Source organism: Tenebrio molitor, chromosome 7, assembly GCF_963966145.1.
Source record: "Tenebrio molitor chromosome 7, icTenMoli1.1, whole genome shotgun sequence".
Taxonomy (NCBI): Eukaryota; Metazoa; Arthropoda; class Insecta; order Coleoptera; family Tenebrionidae; genus Tenebrio; species Tenebrio molitor.
Genome location: NC_091052.1, coordinates 2,460,016 through 2,487,867, shown reverse-complemented (window position 1 = coordinate 2,487,867; position 27,852 = coordinate 2,460,016). Strand labels below are relative to the sequence as shown.

Here is a 27,852-nt window from a genome sequence, read left to right as displayed (position 1 = left end):
AACATGGTATCTAGCAAACTGCGCTTTTAATATGTTGTGTTGCATAACATTAAATTTTCGCGGTAAACTAAATTTTAAAATTCAAATTTTTGAAGGAAATCTGAAGTAGGTATATCAACCAGTGACCATGTTGCTGGGTACCTAATAAAAAACAGTGCATGAAGTGAAAAACGGAAAAAGTTGTGTGTGTGAAATCGCATTTCACACACTGTTATGTATTGTTTCTATAGTTCCCATAGTAGTAACAATGTAAAAAAAATACACGTAAAAAATGACCCACTTCACGCATGGATAACTATGCGTGAATATCAATTTTTCGAATTAATTATAGAAAAAGAGTTTTACGAGCAGGTATCACTTTATAAATACACCGTTCACGTTGGAGTGAGCATTGTTAAATTCGCATTATGTTGGTTCCCCGCATGTCACTATTTTAAGACATAATCACATGGCCAAAAAATAAAATTATTTGACCCTGAAATACCCAACCCATCCTGGTTTACTTTAATTTATAGAAAACCATATGAAATGATAACAAGACAGTTTATTTATAATTTTATTTCATCCGTAATTCGATATGATCACATTTTCTGTCGTCAGTCGCTGATGGATCCAGTCGCTAAGGTAAGCAACATTAGTGTACAGACTTGGCACGTCTTGTTGACCACAAGTCAACCCCCAAGAAACGATGCCCGCTTGGACGTACCGATCACCGTCTTTACACATCAATGGACTCCCTCCGTCTCCCTGACACGAGTCTTTACCGTCCTCACCACCGGCACATATGAACGAAGGATGCACTTGAAAATCAGGACCCAGAGAGGTATTCCTGAGAAGATTTTGGCATCTCGGGGAATCAACAACGGGTAAATCAATTTTCCTCAAATTATTGTTTCTTCCTGTCGGGAGAATCGTAAAACAAGGAAAAAAACACCTGGTTATATGCCCGTACCGGTTTTGCCACCCCACCCAGCAACGATACACCTCCTTCCGTTGAAATTTTGATTGGGCAGTGGTAGACAAATTGGATTGACATTGGTAACAGGAGTTTCTAGTATGATCAAAGAGATATCATCGTACAGAGCCCCAGAATTATAACCTTCGTGCTTAATAATTCTCGACACGTTACTCAAGATTGATGTTTTAATATGCTGATTTATTGTTTCTCTTCTGGTCGCCACTTTTATCACATTCGGTGTTGACCTAAAATGCAACGTGTCTACAAAAAAAAAACAATATTTTCGAATGCAACATCTTTCTGATCTGATTAACTCATTTTGATAATTACGATTTTACGCAGTGCTCGGCCGTGAGAACAACTCTTGGATGTAGTAGCGCTCCCCCGCATTTAACAAAGTACAACCTACTTCGTTTTTTCTTCTCCAACACTGCCACCGTCCACGGGAATTGATCGATTACGCTTGGAGAATATGAACTGCTTTGGCCACATCTTAATTGTGGACTGGGATACGGCATTGCCGACACTGGAGGGTCAACAGTAGTGGTCGCACTGACTACTGCAGTTTTATTCCGACAACAGTAGTAAGATTCATTGGAACATCTCAGTCTTTTGACCTTTCTCAAAGAATAGTTGTGTCTAAATCCACGTAGATAAAACATATTTTTAAACGCCCTTTTCTTACTTACGTTAATTTGGTATTTTCGAGCTGATCTCCTGGGATAATAAAATTTTCTTCGTCACACATATAAAATATGACACATTTGCAACTGTTAAAGATTTCCGTGATAGAATCATCTAGGTTATTTTCTTGTAAGGATACCGAAAACTCACTATTCTGACCGTTCGCTGACTTAAGTACTACCAATAGGACTAAGTAAACTCGCAACATCTTTGTGTTGAGTCAATGAATGTTACCAGTTAAAAAATACAGCGTTATTTCTCCGTTACCCGAACTGAATGAATATCTCATGAGGTTAAAGAGCAGTTTATTTGTTTCGAATTTTATCACTGGGAAAACCCATTTGTAACTGCAGCGTATTCTAGTACGTTCAAGGACTGTACATTACAAAATGATCTTGAAAAATTAAATAAAAACGTGGTAAACCTAAAAATGAAGCTATAAAAAAACTCAAGGACACGTGTACGAACATTCTACCATTATCAAACATATTTTCGAATGTTTAACAAAAAACAAATCATAATTAATTTGGCGCTTCCGTTCTTGGGAACGCAAGGTTCTTTTGTCGGTCTGTCTTTTCAGAGGGCCGAAACCTCTCAACCAACCGTCCACATCCCCACTTTTTCTTTTGTTTTTCTTTAACACAACGATTTTCTTCAGTTGGTCGGTGGCATTTTCAAGACACGCATCTAATTTTAATCCCCACAAAAATCTTGTTCCAAAGTAAGTGACCGTTTATCCGATATTTTCCATTTTTCAAACGCAGACTTCTTTAGTGGCTCATTCCCGACCTTCGCTTCACATGTTTTGTAAGAGACCCGGTGCGGAATTTATCGAAAATCAATCTGCAACCCCTTTTAGAAGCATCGAAAATGTTAAATCGAAAATATTCTGCGCTTTATGTCGCAAAAACGGTGAACCTGTTGAAGTTTATAAATCTCACTGCGTCAAGTCTCCTGATGGAAAAGTGACTTGTCCTATTTTAAGAAAGCACATTTGCGATTTGTGCGGGGCTACTGGCGATTATGCCCACACTAGATCGCATTGTCCTAAATTCGTGGTACGTGATGAAATTGCCGGGCCCAGGCCGAAGTATCGGATTTTGTCCAATGGAAAGTCGACCAAAATTTTTCATCATAAATAGAAGAGCCGAAAATTTCGTTTGTTTTTTGTTACCCCTGAGAAGATAATTTCGCAAAGATCATCATATTTGTCTTGAAACAATCATAAAGTAATCAGTAATTATTGTACAATCATTTTTAATAAAGGCAAATGACATTCTTATGTTTCCGTTATTTCTGCGAGCGTTTTCTTGTTGTGGTAGCCATGGATCAACTGAAAAAACACTAAATAAACACAGTAAACGAGCAGTATAGAGCTTTTATTTCGTTGAAATTAGATGTAAGCTTGAGTTTTTGACAAACAGTTGACATACTACATCCACTCTTTTCGTTTAATTAACGTTAACATTAACAAAACATTTAAAACAAGAGGTGGTTCGATAACAATTAGTAACAAATTTAAATTCAGCAAATACCTGGTCCACTTTGTGTCGTAAGATCGTCTGAAAAAGTGAGGTTTACCTATTAAAGCCCCGGATTTATTGTAATCTTTATTTATAATGGCGGTCGCTTAACATTGTGAACTAACACTTACATTATTATAAAAGTAAATGGTACCTATGTACATTAGTTATAAAAACTTAAATAATTGACTAACTCGAGAAAATAGGGAATTATCATGTTATATACAATGTAATTTGGTATATTTATTTAATAAAATCACAGATACTAATTTTTATCTGGCCTTTATATGTACAACATCGTAAACCTAACAAATAAAACTCTCATTTACATGAAAAAACTTCAGTAATACTTTTTAACCAAACAAACAAACGCGTATCTGCCACGCTACTTAAATTGATACGAATGGTCGATTGGGAACAAATGGGCCTGTCTTAGCACTCGATTCACCAATAAACACGCCATACCAAAAACAAAACAAAATCGGCTTATTCCGAAGAAGGAAAAAAATCAACATCCATTCAACATCTACTCAGAAAAAAATAAAGAACCAGTTTCAACATCAACATGTAAATGATACACATTTCCAGTAACACTTATTTTACAACTTATTCGAATCGTAATTACATATTTTTACATGTATATTATTAATATTTTTTGCTATTGTCATTCAATATATCAAATTTATCACGTCAAAGTGCCCATCAAAGACCAGAAACAATAAAACGAACGAACAAAAATGATATGTTTACGGTTTCTTCAAGCTATTATTATTAACAATGGAAGGATTCCCATCTGAACCGATAGGAAACGGAAAATTCAATCGGGAATTGTGCGCCATCAAATCCGTGTACAATTTCAACTGTTCGGTGGAAGGACACGGTGGTACCGGATGGGCCGCACTCAACCCACCGTGCCCGTACAGATTTTGCATGGTAGTGTAATAAATCGGATCCAGAAGATGCATGAAAGGAGTAACAGTTTTATTACTCTCGTACAAATGTGGCAAATAGGGAAACGACGAGAGCGGATGAGTTGGAATATGTTTCGAATTGGACAGTTGAGGTATTTGCGGGGGCAATTTCCCCGCATCACTCTTCATTATGTGTTGATTTCTTGGTCCGTAAGGTTGAGGGACGTTGATGTCCATGCCCGACTTGCTTTCCCGTGTCGATATAACAGGTACCGACGCTATCGGTTGGGTGAATTTGTTGTATTTACCGTTCTCTTCTATTCTGGGTACTTTGTGGTTGGTGTAATGCTCCGCTGATATCCTTTTCTGCGGATACCTGCCGCCACCGTGGTAATTCGTGTAGTGCGGCGGTGGCAAACTGTATTTCGAAGAATGATTGGGAACACTTGTCGGCTGTTTATTCGACCCAACTAACGTAATTTCTAAGTTCGAACCTAACCTTCTGCCGTCCAACATGGGCGGCGTCGGTGTGGGTCTGTACGGAATCCTCGACGGCGACCCGTACGAGGGCATTTGCGTAGAAAGCGTGGGGATCTTCATGATCTCGACGACAGGTTTTTGGGGACTCGTCACTGTCAAATCAAGAATATCTCCGCCGTGTCTGGGACCCACGAATTTAGGAGTGTGCACCGGATGGGGCGTCGGCATCATGTAATCTTTGGGATTCCCGTACACGGTCTTCTCCGAATACGAATAAATCGATTTTGATTGCAAAACTTTCGGGGGACCGTTTCCGTTGACGTAGGGAAATGACTTCGGGGGAGTTTTGGTGGTGCTAACAGGTGGTTGGTCCATTTTCGCGTGACTTACATTATTAAGAGGCTGCGGTACCGACACCTGTAACCGTTTTTGCGGTACCGTATTAATCGGTGGCGGGGGCATGTTGTTTATGTCATTTTTGATTGGTTTAGGTACTATTTGAGCTCCTGTCGTTTGTATGACCGACGGTCGGATGTCTTTTGTTGATGTGGGCGGACCGAATGTTCTGACAGGTGTCACTTCCAATCCACCCTCTTTCAAGATATCCAATTTTCGTTTTTTGACCTCGTGGAGGAAAGGTTGGTGCAGAGTTGTCGTCGCTGTGTACGTCTCTGGTTCTAGATCGATGATTTCCGGACTTTTGGGTTTATATGGCACCTCGATGACTTCTGGGCTCTTGCTGTTGGCCGGCGTATCACCTGTTTTGATTATCGGTATGTTTTCTTTGCCTTCGACCGGCGAATGAGATTTTTCCGGGTTTAGTTTTTGTGCTATCGGTGCCACTGCCGATGTCAACGGTTCAGCGTCTTTTTCTGGCACTACTTCTTCGGCTTTGACCGCCACTACTTCACTTTTTAACTCCGATTTCACGGCGACTTTACCGCCGCTCTCCTCTTCTTTCACTCCAATTTTATCGTCAGTTGAACTAATTTCGTTATCGTTATTATTGTTATTTTGTACATTATTTAATTTGTCACTATGAATTTGTTTATCCTTTTGTCTCTCCGGTTTAACGCGCACACTGCGTAAAGACGACGTCTTCCCTTCAGCTTTCCCTTGTATGTTGAATTCCTGCAATATTATTTGATCAAAATGTTGTTATCCAATAATGCGCTTCCAATATTAATTTTACCTTGTTTTCTGTAGGGGTTGTGGGTGTGACCGGTGTGTTAGATCCTTGCGGAACTGGGGTACTGTTTCCGCTCCTCGATGTGCTTTCGCTGGTCTCGGCATCGCTTGTGCTGCTACCAGTTTTACTTTTCAGTCTTCGTCGTTCCGAAATCGGTAACGGCTTGTACTCTTCGCCTTTGATGTGGCGTTCGTACGGCAACAGAAACCTAGACAAATTAATTACTTCACAATGTGAACAAGCCGTTTAATGTTACCTCCATTACTGTTTCGCCCGACAAAATCACAGTTTCGATCAATCAGAACTACGTAAAACAGGAATTCCTGCTGATGTTTCATACATCACAGAATTAGAAAATACTGTCACGCGATATACCATTTACTCGTTTTGTAATGTAAAGCGTGTTTTTTAAAATTTGGCGTTGAAGAGTCGATTACGAATGAATTACTCGTCTTAAAAACAGCGATTTTTCAAATTGCAAATAAAAAACACAAAGCAACACAAAAAGTGAGGTTAGATTGAAACCGCTAATGAACAACTCATCTTAAAAAAAGACTGATTTTTTCAAATTGCATAATTGCAAAAAGTAGGGTTAGATTAATACAGCTGATCAGAGTTGTAATCCGGTGATGCGTTCACAATCGACTCTTCAACGCCAAATTTAAGAAAAACACCCGACTTCTTACGTAATGCTTAAATTTGGAAAAATGTGTCTATTAAACGGATACGGCGAAATGGACATATTTAACCTCAAAATCTTTACCGTTCGTAGTGCCTTCGTATGACAGTGGCGGCACTAGTGCTGTTGGCATGACCACTCATGTCGTCAAAAATGGACTTCCACAGTCGATTCGCGGTGACCGAATCGTAGCCCCCCAGTTTCTGTACCTTGGTGTAAAATGAATAGAGATCCACTAAAAAAATCGATTGACATAATAAAATAGCCCGTTCTCCGATTCCACCACTCACATTCTTTGTATCCCAAAGAAGGTATTTTGCCTATCGGGGAATAATTCGTTTTCATAAACACAGTTAAATCTTTGATGAACTCTTTGCTTTCGTTATTTTCGGCGGCTCTGGTGCTGCGTCTTAAATGCGTGTCGCATCTAATACCATTCTTGCCGCCTTCCGTGGTAATCTTTTCCTGCAAGGACAAACTTTACGTTTATTTATCGTGTCGTGAGCGATCTCGTTTTACCTTTGACGAATTGAACACATTTGATACTGAAGATTCGGATTCGTTGCTTTCTGAACCAGGGGATACGCTTCGTTTTTTCCGCTTTCCTCTGGGTCTTCCTTTCAGTTTTGGAGCGAGGTGATTGCACAACAACTCGTGGCCTTCTAATTCGGGGTAGTCGAAGGTGTCCTTGCAGAACAACACCCTCGTGTTCTTGTTGTAGGCGGTGAAACCTCCCAAAGCGGTCACTACTTTATACTTGAGGAAATCGTTCTCGACACCTTCGAGTCTTCGCATCATAGCACGGTACCGACAGTAGCGAGGGTAACTTAGGATCACCACCGGCGGTCCCGCTTGGTCAGAACTGCAATCTGCAAAGGGAGAAAACGATTTTGAACACGTGGAAATCAAGCAATATTTAAAATAGCAGATGTGGCACTTGTTAATTGATACGAATGAAGTAATGAATCACCCCAGACTGCGCTACGGAGTAGGGTTTATTTTAAGGTAATTCGTACTTCTCTCGTAATGGATTTATTGGTTCACGACATTACGGGTGGAAATTTACTTGTTGTGCGTTGTCTGTTTATTGTATCTGAACCATGGCGTATCGATGTACTCGTGTCTGAATGAAAAGAGGTAGCTCTTTGTGTTGCTACCGCCCAAAACATTCAATATTCAATTAATAGCACCTGAAGGTGTAACTAATTCGGATCAACAATGGACAATAAATGTAACATTTTAGAAGACATGTTTGTTGAAAATTAACGCTGATAGTGATCCTGATGCGGTCGTTGGACTTGTTCAGATTGTAACTGATATACTTCGATTGTTTTGTGTGAATAAAAAAACAGTTTAAAAAGTGGCGAGCTCTAGGTTAACAGGTTATCTATTTTCGTCGAAAAACCATATCGGTCTAGGCCGAACGTTAGAAAAACAGTCGCGAAGTATATTTACATTTCTACCGGAAACAAATACCATGAAATAAACATAAACCGCATAGCGTAATAACGTGCAGAGTTAAAGAGTGAACGTCCCATTAATTCTAAGTTGATAACAAATGTAGTAAATTCCGGAATTCGCCCTCAAAACAGAACAAAATGTTTAAAATTAAGTTTCGCCAAGTGTTTGAAAGCACGTATTAACTGGGAGTTTTCAATAGCAATATCTTTCCCTTTTAGGAAGAATCTGTCACAACGCCAAGATTAATTACACCACACATTTCCGGACTGCACTGGATTTTCCAGAGATTGCAACTTATGCACTAACACAAAATGCGGGATGCATAGTTGGCATTCGTCGAATTTCGATAAACCGCAGTTAAATAATTAATTAGGTAGCTCATTAAAAGCAGACAAGAATAACAACACTAAAGCAAAACCGACATCGACAAAATTGTTATTTGCATGAATAATTGGAAAATCTATTTATAAACTATAGCCAACGCAAGAACAATAAAAGTACTTTACTTTCTGGGTGCCCTCATATACCAGATATAAAAACAAAAGCGACACGGTTGCACTTCAGTTGTGTGATCATTTCGTTGTACAGTCACTGAACACTAACCAATAACAGGAACTTGATGACCAGGTGAGGAAAGGGGTCTGGACGAAATTGTATTATAATGTAGTAGGTCGTAAGTTCATCGCATTATTTTCGAAATCGGCACCGTATTTCGCAAAACAAAATTAGACGAACCAATTCCATTAAATAATCGACAAACTCTTCAGGGAATGAGGAAACAACACGATAAATCACAATCTCTGAAGCAGAGAAGTTGTCAAAAATTAATTTCGAAATTCAATAAAATATACCAAAATCATGTGACGGCTCTGCTTTATTAATTATTTCTCTAATTTCTGTTTATTTACGAATTTAATATTCAACCGATCTTGTAATTATGACTACGTAGTTGGTATTTCAATTAAATTAAAATCTCCAACGGTATTTGCAATTAATTTAATTAGGTTGGTGTGCCCCAGAAGGAAGTTTAAATATGCTGTTATTGTAACATTTTCATTTAATCAAAATGCAATTAATGACGAATGGGAATTAATGCGGGTCAGAACACAGATGGATGTCGTTGCACCATCGGTGCAAACGTATTGATGTAGCAGGAACGAATAAACACTGCTAATGGGATCAATTATTGTAATCCGTAAGACTAATTCATACGAAAATTAAGAAATTACGTTAAATTAAGAGATTTGTCACAGTTCGACGGAAAGTTGGTTCGTAATCAAACACCAGACACGTATTTGGTTTATTTTAGGAGTTGATTTTGTGTTTTCCACTCATTCGACATCTGCTTTGATGATAATAATTGGCTCGCCTTTGTGGATAGGGGTACTCAATAAAGTCTGGTTAAATAATCCAACGAGACGTTTGAGGTACATCAACGCTGCACAACATTCATATACAGGGTGTTTTTGAAATGCGTGCAAAAATTTTAACCACGAGTTACTGGCTTCATGTAGAACTCGGAAAAAAAATCTAAAAAATTCTGTCAAGAAATAAAATGACATTTATTTTTTGAGCTACACTTTTTTTTAATTGCTTTTAGTCTTCTACGTTGTCAAAAAACCTCGTATGTAAAATTTCGGCACATTTTAAAAATACACCCTGTATATCATATTTTATAAAACGTACACCAATGCGGTTTCCTTGTTTTAAAGCATATTTCCTATAGGTTACTTCGCATTGGCGTACATTTTATAAAACATGATATACAGGGTGTATTTTTAAAATGTGCCGAAATTTTACCTACGTGGTGTAGGACAACGTAGAAAACTAAAAGCAATTTAAAAAAATTGTAGCTCAAAAAATAAATGTCATTTTTATTTTTTAAATATTCTTTCCGAGTTCTACATGAAGCCAGTAGCTCGTGATTAAAATTTCTGTACGCATTTCAAAAACACCCTGTATTCAACAAAGCAATACTTAAATGCATTTGCGTCAGCACAGTTATTTCGTGTGGAAACAAAGTCAAAATGTTATTACCGCACAAAACAACAAACAATATGATTACGCGATTATTTAAAAAAACTGATACATTTCAGAAGGATGTCTGCTCTCCCCAAAGTGATGATTTTGATTGTGACGTTGGCTGTCCTGATCGAGGCACAAGATTGCAATTGCAAGAACTGCGAGTGCAAGAGCAGATGGCAGTGTCACGGTGATATTATAAAGTAAGAGTTTTTCAACGGTTAATTTTTCAAAAATCCGATCAACGTAATAACACCGAGAACTGGCGTTTAAGCTAACGGATATTATTGCCTCGTGGAACGGGAGTCCATTAAAAAGATGAAATCTGTTTTATGCGAAATTAAAAAAAGTTTTATGTATTTTTTTCGGGGGGTGGAATTCATGGCTTTTGTTAATTCCATTAAATTATCTTTGCAAGTATTATGAAGTTTCCAGTTAATCTTTTTAGATATTTAATTTTCAACGTAAAAATTAGTGATGGTAATGGATAAAGTTCCTGTTTGAGAGGAAATAGTGAATAAAAATAAACCGTGAGATCAAAGCGTATATCCGAAAGCTTCGGCCAATTACTTTACTCATTCTGCAGATTTACAATTTTCAATTACCTTTGCCTCCGCTATTTTAATTTAAATTTGTTATATACGCTTATAATTTATGGCCATAAAAAACTTTTTGAGAACATGACAAGAACACAAGTCGATTAGATTTTTTGTGTAATTTCAGATAAACGGATCATTGAAAAAACGTTGCCGGAGTAAGTAAATAAATTGTGACGAATGTCGACACTTAAAAACTCTTAGAAAACTGTTAACAAGATTTTACGAATTGTTATTTAGTTCTTATTTGTCACAACAGACCTTTGGAATTTTGTTGTGCCAGCTGTCATGTACAGCAGCACTGAAATGAATGTCATCGATTTCATGCCGTCCCCTAAAGCGCAATGAAATTCAATTACATAAACAAAAATCCTTTTAGGACGTAAGCTCGCTATTTCGCTATGATTTGAAGAAAAATTGTCAACAAACTGCAACGTTTTGTAATTTATAAAACTTGTCGGAGCGTTATTGTATGAATTGTTGTCAGTTGATTCAAAATAGAAAATATGTGATTATGTATTTCGACAATAATTTTCCGTGATTAGAAAATTTCCATTAAAACTCGCTGAAAATTGAAATTAATGAAGCACTAAATCGAATTTGCTAGCATGTAATGTCTGTTTTAATGCGATAATAAAACAATTTGCTTCGTTTGAACATACCAAAAGCGAGGGGAGTGAAGTTTAAAGTTTCTTTCGAAAAAAAACATAACTTATCGATATCGGTTGGCTCCGAAATTCACGTCCCGATAAATTTCAGCCGTATGAAATAATTTTAGCGATAAATTAGTCGTCGATAGATCACACCTCTCTAAAAGTAATTGTTTCGTAAAAGATCATAAATCAAAGCTAGTAACGTAATCAATTATGAAAGTCATTAACGAACACGTCATTGTCGATCTTAGTAAACAAAAAGCTGCAACGATGAGGTAACGGATGAATAATAATTCTCTTAAATCCGAGTAAAATATCATAATAAGTAACAAACACGAACTCCACTTTGATTGTTAATCAAGTTGCAACAGTCTTACGCTGTAATTACCCCCGCTTCATGTTAAATGTTAACAGTAATTAAGCCATTTATATCCAGAATGCACCAGAATGTCATAAACAGGGCGGTCCAAACAATATTAATAACACTAGAGAGCAGGTTGGCAATTCAGCGAAACAAATGGAGCTGAAATTGTGTTTCGCACTTTCAATTCTAAGCGCGTGGACTACTCTATGGAACGCCATTTCAACATTTATTCGTTAACTTTTATTTTTACAAATACTGACACTCGGATTACTGAAAATGTTACTTTAACACACTGTTCGCTTCGAAATTTTCTTATTGTATTCTTCCAGCGAATACTGCCCGGGAAGCTACATTTACGTGTGTTGCAAGGACGCCCCGACGAGGTCAATACTGCAAGACAAACTGTTCAAAGAGATTAAGGTGATTCAGGTGCCTTAAAACCAGAAACTCTGCTTCTTCGTCAAATAATAAACTTTGTTTTAACCACTCACCTGACGTTTTTCTTTCTTTCTCCACATCCGAGAAGTCCAACGAGCTTTCGGTAAGCGATCCGACGATGTTTTTGTTATCCTCGCTTTTCGGCGGATCTTTTACGTCACTTTCGCACTTGGCTAATCTACCCCATGTCCATTCTGCATCTACAGTAATCCAGGTTATTAAATCTTCCACTCGTAGGACGACTTTTTCCGATATGGCCAACACTTCGTCCTGAAACGAGTATGAAAAAAAAATCAATTCGTTTCGTTCAAATAGAATTTATTTCGAAAAAATGCGACTCGACGAGGTTTCCTCGACGAATGAGGAGAAGGAACAAGACGATAATCTTAAATACTTAAATAAAAGTTGTCTCATTATTCTAGTGGTGGGTTTTATTGCCAACACCGGCATCTGCAAATTTTATGGACTATCGAAAGTTGCAAGGCAAGTATCGAGAGATTTTAATCTGTGTGTACTGTTGGGTAATGGTTGGGGGGGGTGGTGTCAGCCCAAAATACAGAACCTACATTATCTTACTAAGTTACTAACTAATAGATAATTCCATTAATTAATACGCACGCGACATACCTATCTGGAATAGGGCGCCCTTCAAAGGGTGGATTTATCAAACATTACACTAATTCACTCGACGTTTCAGAGACATGTGTTCGGGACGTTTCCCCAGTGGCGTAGTCTTTGCTGTCACTTCTAAGCAATTTAAACGTTTTTTTTCTGTTTTCACAAAAACAACATTTTTATGTGCATATCATAATCTGACGCGAATATTTCACTGAATTGAAAATATTTTCAATATATAGTTTTCACGCAGCGACAAACTTTGTAATTCGCTACCCCTCATAAATTTTCATACAACTTGTTTACTCCAAACTTTGCGTATTTATTCGAGAGGACATTAGAATTTGTTAAAAACTTCCAGAATCATTTGCTCCTTGCACAGAAAAAAAGCATAAAAAATCCAGGCGATAAAAAGACCATCTTCTTAAATTAAAATTTCATTTTTCAATCATTTTTCCCTCTGGGTTTATAAAATTCGGTGTCTTCATTAATTGATGTCACATCGCTGTTAATTAACTCACGTTCTCCGTTTACTGAAACGTTCGTTCGATAAAGCTATTCCTACAGATTAATAACTCCGTGAATCTCATAGGACGTTGCATTGATTTGGATTATTAATAACACGAGTCTATCACAAAAATTACGTTGCAGATGATGACAGAGAAAAAACCAGTCTAAATTTAAAAATTCAAGAACAATATCGATGAATTCTCGGATATGAGCGTAAAATGGGAATCATTTTATTCCAATGGCTGTCGTCGAATGGCGGCATAAAATACGGACATTTTATGAAAAAGACTCATCGAACGATGTGAGTCTGTTGCCATCAGTTCAGTACATTTTGATTGAATCTATGCTGCGATATAAACGTGTGCAACGCACCGGCAACAACAGGCGAAGTGTTTTTGTTGAAATTTAATTTTACAACAATAACCATCCAGTACAACAATCGAGCACGCCTACAATGGCGGCTGAGCCATGCAATTTTTTTTAATGTCGGTAAGTGTAGTGTAAATTATTTCATTCCGAATTTAACTTCGGGCTCTTTTTAGGGAAGCTTAAAGAATTTCGTCGAGAGAATTTAATTGCAAAGATTTCATGCTCCATCAGACTGTGATGCATCCCCGTGCAAGATGCAAACTGTTCGGTCACAATCTGGAAACAAAACTGTGATTGTGTATGATCGTAAAACGAAATAGACGTCCTTCAAGACTCTGAATTACGTGACAATGCTACAAAGACGCATCAAAAGACGTAGTCTATCTTTAGTGGGAGCTTCGCTCGTTTGATGATAAATAAATAAATAAAAAAAAAATGTTTACTTTCGAATTCTCGAATTTTCTGGCGAGGACAGGAGTCTTGTAAAACTTCCCCACAGAGAATTATTTTTATCACTCGACTAAATTAAAAACGCAGAACATAAATATTTAGGTAGTCATAAATAACGGAGAATAATCATATTTTTCTCTGCGAATTTATTTATAAACCCATCTCTCGGTGTAATTTATATAGCCGCTAAAATTCGGTTTACAACGAAAAAAAAGCTAATTAAATATGAACAAACTTCGAGTATTTGTTTTAAGGATTACCAGAACGATCCTTTTGTTCATTTTGTGAAACACCAACTTTCCAAGAACAAAGAGGATTGTTAAAATCAGCTACAAAATTCGACGTTTAGTTTAAAATCGTAATTCTCAAGGATTGAGATTTATATTTTCTCGGATACTCACATATTTTGCGATGAAATTTCCCGGGGAAAATCGTCTTATTAAACGCATAAATCGATTTCGCCTCTGCCACAAAACGAATACAGCTGAAGTAGGCAACTCAAAATACTTACTCTAACATGTATACATTTTTTAAATTGAATTCTGAATTTCCACACAACTACAAAAATGGACTACCGTGAACGTAAACTGCTTTCGTAATGATTGTTGTGCATTATTATCGGTATTACTTCCGATCCTTGATATCTTCAGAAATGAAAAACATGTCACGACGAAGAAATAAATAAATCAGACAAATGGAAGGGTAAAATACTTGGCTTCACTAAAAACGCCGACACCCTCTTTAATATTTTTTGTTATAAATCTTACATTGTAGTAAACCTTGGAGGTGATTTATCTTGTTCACATAAACATTTCAGTCTATACTAGAATATCCGCGGAAATCAATGGAAACGAATATATTCCATAACAAAAGAGCTGTCTCTACGTCAAAAACGAGCACAATAAATATTGGACGGTTATGCAACCAATTATACATTACAAGTTCCACATACGTTTGTTTGTCTATTTAAAAATAACAGTTACACGTTGACCTCGTTAGAAATTATCAGTAACTAGTTACATTAATAGATAAATAGTTTTCAAGCTGTAAAAATAATTCCCACATCGACTTGATTCGTATTTTTCCTCCCCGAACTGATTGAGTTCCCAAGTAATCAACATTATCGGATACTGTTTCGTGGAGGAGTTAGTAGTTCTTATTTACATTTAGTGAGATAATTAATTAACCATAAAAATAATAGACGCATGCGCTAGGGCGTCGTTCCCATAGAAACAAGTACCGTCCTACCGCCTACTTTACGAAGTTATAATTTGTTATTTCAATTTCAGTGTATGGCTTCGGAGATCTTCCTTCCACCCGTTGGTTATCCAATGCAGATCCTCTCGCTCGGCATTATAAATGATAATATCCTGCATCCATCGGTATAGAGCTTTTAGTTGGCTGCAAGAATTACAGCAGCACACAAGTTGGCCGCTGCATTACGATGATGGTCGTCGCTTCAGTATTAAATTTTTTTCGGCTTTTTCTTTCATAATTTGCGAACGAAAATTCCCACCGAATTTTAGAATAAACGGATATTTACAAGTGCCTCTGGTGCGATGTTTTTTTTTTTAATTCTTTCTGTTCAACAATTTTAATTGCGTTATTAAATGCAAATTAAAAAACACTCGAGCAGAGAACCGGGCGTATTGAAATTTCGTAAAGGGACGGGTCACATGTCGAGCAGGAAATTAATACTATTCAAATGTTTGTTCACTGTTCACTCTGTATAATAATATTGCGATCCAGAATGTTCAACATATTACAGGCTTGCATGACACGATATACTTTTGGAAACACTTTATATAATTTTAATCCCGTAATAGGATGAACACGACTCTCAGGTTGCCACGTCCATTCTGTAATAAAGATATTTGCATTATGTAAGCGGAGAATGGGGAAATAAAAAAAGTTTTCAACTTAAATTTCTGTCCGACATTAAATTCATTTGTTGGAGTCGCTTAAAAAACACAAACTTGTAATATTGTAATTCTTGTAATTCTAGTCAATTTGTTGTCATTGAAAAACAACTATCCTTAAATTTCGTCACCGTTTCCACAATCTCGATATATTTGTTTATGCGACTCTTACATAACTGACCTTCACCGTGCATAATAACAATCAAAAATACACTTTTTCAAACAATGTCGTTGCGACATTTCAATTTTTTTTAAATAATTTACACCATCAGTAATAATAAGAATATAGTGGACCTGCAGGCGTAAATTTACGAACGTGTTACCATTTTTTGTTAAGAATGCAATAATTGCCTCGGATAAAAAAACTCAAGTTAATTATTGGTTTTCGATTTCTTCTTGATCCGAAGATGAAAGCCTGTAAAACCTGACGACTTTATTCAAGCGATGGTTCTGAAATAACAATAGAGCCAGCAAGTCTTAACGAGACACTTGCGTTTTTATCTAGATTTAGATCAAAACAAAACAAATTAAGGTTTGCACTAATATAATTAATTTTGTAAATTACCTAGAAACGACTGTTGGATGTGTGTCCTTAATAAACAGATTAATAAAAAAAAAGCGACGCGGTCGTTATAAATAAATTAGTTACGATAGATTTCCCATGATATTATAAAATTGTTGTCAATGACAGTGTAACAGACATAAAAAACGAATTAATTCAACGTTATTAAATTAAACATACGAACAAAAGCAAGCTTGCAATTAATCGTACCACATTAAATAACGTTACCAGGAGCAAGTTTGAAATCACGCAAACTTTAGTAATTTTGTCCTGGATCAAAGAACTTTATTTTATAATGAACAACAAAACAATTCTGTATGAAATAAGCTTTTTCACGTAACGGTTCACGATCTTGACGGAGCGGCTTTTAACTTGCACAGATATACCAAGCCAGAAAGTGGTTGAGTAGATGTGCGTGTACTCTTTAATAAATTTTATTGCAGAAAAAGAAAACCGAGTCGTAAATAACTTTTAAAGTTCTTCTGGGATTCTTTGTTGGAGTTATTTATATTGTTGGTCACCTCACACATTCGTAGATCAAACGAAAACTCCTCCTGGGCGTTAGTTACTTAACAAAACATTTCAATTTCCTTAATCACGATTTATTAAAAAATTGTGACTTCCACTTCGAGAATAAATTGACAAAAACATAGTTTGTGTTTTTTATTAAGCTGGTTAATTAACAAAGTTACAGGAAAAATCTTGGATAACGTTTATGCGGCGTTCAGTTGTACAAATAAACATTTAGTTCCACCAATCTTTGAAGAAAGTTGGAAGTAAACAGGCAGCGTAGTGTTATTTAAAAAATTAGAAACGTATTTTACTAAAAAAAAATATTTAAAGATTATATATTTGTTCTCTGGTTAATGTATATAATCATTTATTTAAATAGAAAACAGGAGTAAAGTTCTTGCTAAAACCACTTTGTTGACGTGAAGGCGCATGAATCACGTCCATAAAGTCTAGAAATTTTATTGACGAAGGGGAAAAACTGTAAGTAAAAACTCCATCAATCGAATGATCCATCTTGTTTTTAAACAGGACGGGAAAATTCCCTCCATAAATGATTTCGACAAGACGAAAATATCTCGGGGACTGAAAAAAATATATATACAAGAAAAAATATTATTGAAATCTTATTTCCTTCAATTTTAGAAGAAAAGTTAGATGATGTTCCACACACACACACACACACAATACTTTTGTTATTGATTTTAAACATCGGTTCTGAATTTAAATGGAATACTTTGAATAGTCTGCTCGTGAGGGGTCGCAGACATTCAGAGATAACAAATTTACATAATTAACTTTAGATCAAGTTAACACACTAAATTCTGACAATATTTAGCAACCGTGAAATTAGCTTAATCCTCAAACGAAATCGGACTGCATCGAATCTGTTCTCTCGTGTTGCATCGAAATTATCAAAACGCAAAAATTCCCGTAACAGGGAAAATACACGGCGGCTCAACATTTTCACTCCTGGGAATTTTGACAGATGATTTATGCGCCGCTGAAAATTAAACTGCAAAATGAGACCAAGTTATTTGCAATAAGTCATTTCCCAGTTATTAATTAATAAATTTAATTGCTAACAACAACTAATGGAAAACATGTTGCGCGTTTGTTGTTTTTTAAGTCAGGTATTCCCATTTATTACAACGGTTTCAAGGTTGAATTTGTCTGAATAAGACGACCGTTGTACAGGTACAAAATGCAGTTTTTCTGACTGGGCAAAACGGAGTTTATTAACCTAAACTATGAAATTTAACCGGACGTTTTTGTGCGAACTTGGAATACATCGGGGCCCGGGTTACGTAAAAAGCCCATGACGGAAGATGTGCTTCTATTAAACTGGTATTAGATGCATTTCAATGGGCGTCTAGAATATGTTGATGTAACTTTAAGTTATCGTGTGAATAATGTATAAAGAGTTCTGAGAACATCATGACAATATTATTTACGACAAGAGTTTGTAAGGACGGCCGAGAAAGGTATCTAAAAAGAAGATCGATATGGCAAACATGGTTGCTTGCAAATTAAAAACTTTTATCTTCCATCATGTAACGTCAATAAAATTAACCGTCTTTTGTGCTTTTCCTTTTCTTCGACTTTCCCGAATTGTGTTCGGATTTTCCTAATTCATTCGTACACACTTGCCAGCTAAATTTGACACACCCTAAACGGCGACGCATAATAGGGGGACAACTGGATATTATATCGAAGAGGGTAGATAAAGTTAAGGGGATTTTGTTTGATACGTGTGTGCGAGTTTTGTTTCACCTCACTTTCCTATTTTAATGACTATTATTACACTTTTTGGTGGGGCTCTTCGCGAACTTCAGTGAAAATGTCACATAACGAAAACAATGGGAATTGGACTTGATATTAAATTAAACTTGACGCCGCTTGCAGAATTCCAAGTTGATATAATTTTAATAAATGCAAATGGCTATCTACTTTATGCTCCCTTTAAAGCACGTACTTTCAGATTAACTTTACTTGTTTGTTAAGTTTCCACTGCAAGAAACAACATTGTTCAAACCAACACAGTTTTGTTTACTCATGTTTTTACTGCATCGTTCAAGTTTTTAAAAACTATTATCCGATCCACCCACGCCATAAAATTTAAACGGATCGTCCGACACGTTTATGAGGCGCATTAGAATCGTAAATCGCCGAAACCTAATCGTTTACGGATTTGATGCTTCGGTAAATAAATCAATTAAACAGTCTGTTGTGTGTTGCAAATTAAGTGGCATCCAAATGATTCGACGTGGAAGATGATTAAAAAAAAAACTGACAGGATGCAACATCAAGCATAAGTAACGGGCCTTCAAATAAATTTATATTTAGAGCAACCTGTGGAAATTCAATTGTTTGCAACATTTTTCCAGCGTAGAAAATGACACAAGAAACGTCTGACATTTTAACGAAATAAAATTTGGTTAGAAAATATTTTTAATTTTTGTAGTGCATTCTCCCTATTCCCCCTCCACGGAATATGACAACATGAAATTGGGAAAAAGCTTACTATCTACCCTGAGTAACTCCGAAGAATAATTGGTTATCTACAAAAATTACTTTACATTGTTAACAGAATTAGAATGTCGCCTACGCCTACTCTAAATATATATTTATTTGAAGGCCCGATAGTTAGTTGCCTTCTGCTCTTTTGTCTGCCCATTCATATAAGTTAACTGACTTTCTTAATATTTTGAAAAGATAATTTTGTGTGACAAAACTCGAGACCAGTATTTTATCAACGATTACCATTTCATTTAGTATTTAAATTTTAGAGAAACAAACTGTATATTTGACGAGGCACCTGGATGGAAGAGTTTAACGGTGCAAGTTATTTTTCAGCCGATAAAATTTAATTTCCATCATCAATCGGTGAAGAAGTGGTATTATCAATGGACGACCAGCTTTCTCTTACATAATTAACTGGCTTATTTGTCTCACTTGACCCTGCAATTAATTTTTGTCTCGACCTTCTAATACGAACTAAAAATATGTACTAGTGCAAGTTTGTTCGAATTTGGATTCCGAAAGCTTCCCAGGATTCGGTTCTAAGATCAGCGCTTCCACTAAAAATGTAAATGATATCAAACCCTGACCCATTCGAGTTTGCAATTTCGCACCCGTTTAACCATATCAACCGCTGAAGGTAGGACAATAAACTCGTTAAACATATTAAATGGCAGGGGTTCCTAATTGTTTAATGTTCGTTCGCGTTGATGCCATTTCAACAGTAAAATCTTCAATCCCGTCGATGATTTACAGATGGATGGGGAGTTACATTCAATCTGCGGAGGTAACAGAAACAACAAAAAACGTACCTAAGTAAATATGCATGAGCTTTCGGAACAAACTTGAAATTAGTTAAAAGTTAAAAAGCTTACAATGAAATATTTTCGTTTCAGCTTGAAACTTTCCAAATAATATTCTTTACCGAAATAAAAACGAAAAAGCGACTCTCTGGCAAAACATTATCTTTTCAAACTAGTTTGCCGAGTTCGCAAGTACACGGGAATATTTTATGGCGAGAACAGGGGTGCATCCAGGAGGAGTGAGTATTAAGTTAATCAAATCGATCGATCAAATAATTTAACCGGCGATTAATTAATCCTCGTTTCTTCGACAATACACTGGAACGTAAACAAGCCCGAGCATCTGAAACTGGGTGAATGAATTCGTTTCACTAATTGCGCATTTTTTGCCTCAAATCGACGAACAGATTAATTCAAATTACGAAATTAAAAAAAAACCTAGGTTAAAAAACGCGGTCCTTCAGTTATCTGGATGATGCTTCGTTGCTCCATTCGTTAGGAACTTGGCATCGAACAAGTTGTTGTTCTGGAAGTAATTCGGACAAATATTTATTATCACGGCCACCTAATTCTCATTATTTCCTACAACCATTTTATGGATCGTGATTAATTAATTTAACGGTATGAAAAACACAAATACACTTTCAACACTTCATTTTGCAAGTTTCATATTAATACAGTAATATAATAAAATGTATACAAATATGCATACAGAGTGTCGGACGATAATATCGAATAAACTCCAATTTAAACAAAGTATAAAACAGATACTAACAGACAAAACTACTTTCCTGGAGTGAACCGGGGATCTAATGAATGCAGTTACACCATACATTTATAACGTCGTACCGCTATCGCTACGAAGCGCGTTTATTGTCAATTACATTTTAGCGAAAACAAAGGACAACAATGTTATTTTTACAACCGTTACATGCTCTAACATCATTTGTTGTCGGATCAATTTTCCTCATAAATTTATTTTGTTGCCAACCGTATTCACGATGATAATTTCACCGCCGAAATGCACACATTGAAGAGGGACACCGTAATAAATTATAAATTATGTTTTATGCTTTAAAACGATGAGTCACGCCCCTTAAACGTTGATTTAAAAATCTGCCATAAACGGACAATTCTGGCTCGTTAAAAAGATAAAGAATGTTTCCACTGAATTACTAGACAGAATTTATTTATTTGTAACCAGAAAACTGTTGTGCATTTCGTAGAAAAACACCTGATGTCTATTGAAGCAAAAAAAATTTTAATGGCGCCTGACAACTAGAGCACCCATTATACACTTGTGTTAAATTAGTCGAAAGCCAATAAAAACGGACGTGAACGATGTGGAGCATAAATTTCAGAGAAATTAGCAATTTTTTCTCCAATTTAATCAACAGGGACTATCCAGATATGAGTGTCATGCACAGATTATGCTAAATAACTGATGGTACCACAATTAATTGGAATCACCGCGTATTGTTATGATTGAATTTTTTTATTGATGAGTAAACAACAATAGAACCTATTTCGAGGATAGAATCTGGTCGTTCTGACAACGTAAAATATGAAACATCCAATAATTAATTTGTCTCGTGATAAAAGACAATTTTTATGTTGTGATAAGCCAGAAAAATTAAAACGGTTGTGTCTTGGCGCATCAAAGTCTTTGTTAACTAATCGGTAAACACAAGTAATTGCATTGTGCTGCCACCTAGAAACGAATCGGATAATAAATTTCCCAGTTAGTATATTTCCCGTATTTCGACAGGTCTAAGCTTATGCGCTCCCTTTTTCGACCATTAATTGCCCTCGTTAAACGTCACGAATTTATTATATTCAAATCTCATTAGGATAAAATGATTATTTAATGTAACAGAGGGCACCATAATAGCTGTAAATTATTTTTAATTCGCTCATTCGGACCGTAGTTTTCGCTTAATAATTATTCATTGTTGCAATAATGGGCTTGATGAATTATTTATGTAAAATTGTGGAGAACGACCACTGTATTTGTCGATATTAAGTTACAGCTGTAATTAAAGCCGGCAACACATCAACACCACACGACCTGACAAAAATCAACAACCAGGGAAAAAAAGCCGCTCTCCGGAAATACGGTCCCGAACTAACGATGCTACAATCTCCCAAGTTAACAGAGTAGGTATGGATTTATGTTTCTCCGCTTATACCTAGTGCCGAGCAAATGCGGTTTAAATATTTAGTGATTCAGCAAGCATCTTAACTTTAACAACTATTAGTTGTGATTAAATTGCGAATAAGCAAAATAACACGAAGAAATCGCGCGTAAAACAGAAAATGACTGTTATGTAAATCGAGAGTGGGAAAAGCTCCTGGAAAAAAAAACCTCCCGACTTTCTCCTCCACACTAGGCCCATTCAACAGTTGATTTTGATCTTTTTATTGCAGAGGAGGCGGCCGAATTAACCATAAAACGCCGTCCCAGGGGGCACGGCTTCAACCAACAAGTGATTACTCGATAAATCATGTTAAAACAGAGAATGTAAATAGCAGGAGTAACGCACTACGTTAATAATTGATGTTTACACAACAAAAGCTGCTACTTGCCGACTAGAACATTGAAAAATGAAACAGGACCGCACTGGCCAATGGGATCGTTCTGTTGCATCGATCGAAAGCGCGAATACGGCCAACGATATTTTGATTAACAGTTCGGAATTATCTCAAATGTTCATTTACTTCGGGGTAAAAACACCGGAAATCGACACCCCCTAATGGAATCATTCGCCGCCACAAAAGCCCTTCCAAATAGATTATTATTATAATCTTAACGTTCTATTACGGACGCGCATACGGATTAATTAAAACTGAAATTGTACAACAATGTTACGAGTCCTGATCAAGTGGGTTATGTTTGTTCGATCACCTTTCGTTTTCTTCGTCGGGATTGGATTAACTGCGTTTGACCTACCGCGCCGCTGAAGTCACAAATCATACGGCTTTATTCCCTCAGAAAAAAAAACATGATTATAACCATTAGATGGACAATAATCGACGTAATTCGCCACAAATTATGCAATTTGCCGGACCAAGTTGTGGCAATTATTCGTGTTATACACCCACCCACCCGCCGATAACTACAAAATAACGATATTTAACCAGACAAGAATCGCTCGAAAACAAACAGTGCGTTGGTATCAATTAAGCGGTACTTTTACACACATTTTCATCGCTTTGGTTCGTGCAATCTGAAATTCATTAAATCTATTAATAAATGAATAGGTCCCGTTCACGTGAAGATGAATTTTTCAACTCCACAGTGTACTATAATTTATAATAAACTAATAAAGAAGTTACAGCAGTTTAAATTAACTCGGCAATTTTTTCAAGCCATTACATAAAAGTAGAGTGCAGCTTGTTCCATTGTTAATGAGAAAATTCTAAAGTTGGAACGGAATGGGGACCGGGAATGAATTAATTAAATTACTTAAAAACTCGCAAAAGAAAATCCATCGTGTTTTTGAATTGTTCATAATATCCGATCCTGACGGGCGATCCTTGCAACCGGTTGCAGTTCCTTCGTGCACATAAAAAAAAAGAAATAAACGTTATTTAGTCTATCAAGAGTTAGCAGCTATCCGATATCGTGTTATGTCTGTCAGGTTTAATATTTTATGAAGTTGTCCGGTCCGGCCGTGACCCTACAAATACCGACAAAATGTTTTAACGGAATTTGATTAACAGATTGTCATAACAATGCATACGAACGGTAACCATCCATCATTTATTAATAAATATCTGCGATAAAATAAAAACGTACGTTTTGTAATCGAAATTGAGATGTCGGGAAATTTTATTGCTTATTAAAAATATTAAACAAAATACGAATGCATCCAGTCCTATCCGCCATGTAATTTCAAGCAGTCGCGCGATTTACAATCGAATAAATTCAACTGCCAAGCAACACAGGTACGTTATATTGAATTAACCTGGAACGACAATAGCAGAAGAAATAGGTCCATAAGTCACCAGCTCTAATTGGTTTACAAGTATTTCAAACGCAATATAGGCATGAAGGAAGTTCATTATGTTGCTAGGAGACATAGTTCGAATTGAGTGATATATAGGGCGGTTCAAACTTCATCCGCTTCCGAAAACTTTGCGACCATACAGAAGCAGATCCTGTAATTTAGACTTAACACATGTCCAGTGTTTGGGAATTTACCATAATACACGAACTAAATGACAATGTTGTGTATTAAGTAATCAGAACGCGACGCGTGGAGTGTCTGCTTATTGCTAAAATGTTAAAATATTCCCAGAGCTATAAAAGTGGCTTTCTAAATATTTGTGTTACAGTCCTACAGGGTGTTTGTTTGGAAACGGGATTTAGATGAAACGGGTGTCTCGTAAATATTTCATCGTTTTGTGTCTGGTCTAAACGCAGTGGCGTAACCATCCGATTATTATCATTAAAGAATAACAAGCCCTGGGAAATTCGAGCCACCCTTCCAAACTTTCTAATAAAAGAAACAGATGTCATCGGCCTTTTTAAAAAATGAAAAATTCGGTATTCGACTAAAAAAAAGTTCAATTGAAAACGACATCTTGGATGCATCTGTTGCGGTTACGCCACTGTGCTCGAAATTAATGCCAACAATATCGAGTAGGTACTCCTTCCTGTATTATTAAGATGACAAACACCCCAAATGTCTAAACGCTAAGCTCGTTTAAACCCAAGTAATTACTCTTTTAAAACTGATGAAATTAAGCGTGGGAGCCGTAATTGATTTTTCACCATTTTAAAAGACTCCTACCAATAAAAAAGCTCGTACTACTTAGTTGAAAGCTGTGGTAAAATTAAATTAATTCGCGTAAGTGGTTCTCTATGCGTCGCCTACATTATTCATCGAGTTAAAATTTTGCTTTGGAAAAAATATTCAAACATCTATTTCTCTAAAATGTTATAAACAGGAAGGAGGGATTTTACTATCCCCCAGCCTCCGACCCCTGCATAACGGTCGATAAAAGGGGAGAATTCGGCTTCACTAAACACACTTTACGGAAAACTAATAAATTCGGAGAATCTACATGAAATGTACAGGTGTTTTCGTTGTCAATTACTATAAAATCTTTATCAAATCCGTCAAATCATGCCCGTGCACCACGCCTCCGGCCGACATTAAGAATTTTAATTAATCACACTTAAAGACTAGTTTGTATTAATTTCAACGACGGAAAAAAATTAACGTTACTTCATTCAGCTTTCACTGTCGATGGAGACCGTGTTTTGTTTCCGTTAATTAGATGTTATCCTTTTGATGTTGCTCGATAAAATGCACCAAACATAAATCAGACGATTGCATTAAGTCGTATCGGGGTTTTAAAACACACAAAGAGTGTTAGATTAATCTCTTTGTGTGTGGTAATCTGTATTTTTGTTTGCAAAACAATGTGTCAAAAAGGATAAAGATAGGGAGGAAATAAGAGCACCTGAACTCGTTTGCGATACACAGAATTCAGGATGGAGCCTCGGGGGAACTCCCTAAAATACCTTATCCTTATCGCATATACACATTCTACGTTTTTCTCTAATATGGTCATATAAATTCGTAATGAAAATATTTCGCGCCGATGCGCTCGATAGAATGCGACAGAAATTTAAAAACATTGAGAAAACAAGGTTTAACAAGTTAAAATGCTAATTCGATTAATTCCGTCTGTGAGGTAACCTTTTTGACAAAGTTTCGTTATGAAATGTGACTTTTTATTATTCCGTGTAATTAATTTTTTCACACTAAGACGATCTCCGTAAATCAATCGGTTTTCTCGATTTCTGTTTCATAAGTCCTAAACAAAAAATGAAAATAGAACCGTCGGAAAAATAAATCTGATCTGTCGAAAACCTAAGAATTATATTTTTGCACGTCACGCATCACTTATCCATTTTCTACTTTTCCTCTCTCAATAATAACATTTTTATAAACACGGTGGATAAGGCGAAGCAGGGCGAGTGCTTATCTGGGACAAACACATAATTTAGTTGTGTTTATTATATAGTCCGGTGGGTTTTAGAAACTCTTAAAATAACACTAATGCACATGTTTAGATTAAAATTAAATGTCTCAAACGAAAGCTTCCAACATTATTGCTTCATTAGCGAACACGGAAAAATGTGTACTTTTACAAATTGAATTAACATAGGAAAAACGTAAATAATAATTTAAACTAATCGTGATTCAACCCAGACATGTCGCAATCTCAACCAACATTTCTCTCTCGTTTTCAACAAGAAAAATAATTTTTCTATTCCGAATGATGATGCGGTCATGGAGACGTAACATGACGCTATTAAATTTTTTTTGTGCCGAGTCATGCTTGTTTCTTGGCAATGACTTCTCTATTTTCCAATTTAAATTAACATAAATGCAAACTGCAACAAGTTCGTGGACGGTCGATTACAAATCACAAATTATCGTCTTAGAAATCTGAAATGAATGTATCTAAAATTCACGACACAGATGATTGCTCATGTGCATGGATGATTTTTGTCCTATTTATCCGAACAGCAGTGTTAGTTTATTTATGAAACTCGACCTGGAAGTTAACTAAAATCAACACAAAAGGCTTTGTTGGCGCATTGAAACCCAATCAATAGTCCATTCAAAATTAAACGTCTCAGTTCGTCCAAAGTCATCCGCTGCAGCTATAACCGTTTGATTGGTTTACATTTATGTAAAACGTCGACATCCACACCAGGAAATCTTGTAACCGGAATCAATTTGTGGAAGATGCGCGATTTTATCTGTGCCATCGGAAAACACAGTTTCATAAAAATATACGAAACAAATCTGCTTGTGCTTAGCGAATATGAATTTTTATTGCGTTCATGTGTAAAGGCATGTTTGCACAATCGTAAGTAAGAAAACCACAACAAGCCAATTATGGTGTATGTTGTAGTCTAAGTTTATGTTGGAATAAAAAAAACCGGACCCGTTCAAGCTTATTTTTCCTCTCGGTTGAAGTCATGAATTGTATTTATAAAATTATCCAGCCTTCCATTATGCCCTTATCCTAAATCGCTAGCATTAACTTTAATCAAATTAGTGGAGACGAGAACTTCACTGTATTAAACAAGGAAATTTATACAACTCGTTTAAATAATTAGAATAGGCTGTTACATCGTAAATATTCATTTCAGAGGAAAAAAAATAATTGCATTAGGACATTTCTTACGGTTATGGTTCTGTGTCGAGGCAAGCCTCCGTTTTACGTTAATATTAATAAATTCCACCTGATCGGAGTCGGCCGTTGCTTACCTGAAACAAACAAAATAAGATGTTAATAATTTTTTATCGACTTTAACACGAAAAATTCACAACGTATGTTTATTAAGCGATACTTTAATGTATTTAATTTAACTACTCCATTAACTGACGGAAGTAAATAAGACCCACATAAAAATGACGTCACGCTAGTTCGCGATACGCCATGATCCTTGAACTCTCTCATATAGTAATTATTATTAAATTTAAAGAACTGCTGATATTTAAATTGTATTCCCTCCAGTCCCGGAACGAAAGCTATTGATTCTTTAGACGTAACGGTTAACTTATTCATGAAAAAGTTGAGTGCCGGGAACAGTTTTATAACAAAA

The 27,852-nt window shown here is 36.2% G+C and overlaps 1 protein-coding gene across 1 annotated transcript in view; it reads right to left on the bottom strand.

The window, feature by feature from the left end:
- Positions 1-542: 542 nt before the first annotated feature.
- Positions 543-27,852, bottom strand: part of LOC138135968 (uncharacterized) — a 54,368-nt gene continuing 27,058 nt past the window's right edge. Inside the window, exons 3-10 of the mRNA XM_069054983.1 lie at positions 12,012-12,228; positions 6,944-7,293; positions 6,715-6,889; positions 6,509-6,659; positions 5,749-5,953; positions 3,916-5,687; positions 953-1,203; positions 543-899 (exon numbers count right to left, since the gene is read on the bottom strand). Of these exons, the coding sequence (XP_068911084.1) occupies positions 562-899; positions 953-1,203; positions 3,916-5,687; positions 5,749-5,953; positions 6,509-6,659; positions 6,715-6,889; positions 6,944-7,293; positions 12,012-12,228 (3,459 nt within the window). The 3' untranslated portion in view covers positions 543-561. The remainder of the gene's footprint in view (positions 900-952; positions 1,204-3,915; positions 5,688-5,748; positions 5,954-6,508; positions 6,660-6,714; positions 6,890-6,943; positions 7,294-12,011; positions 12,229-27,852) is intronic.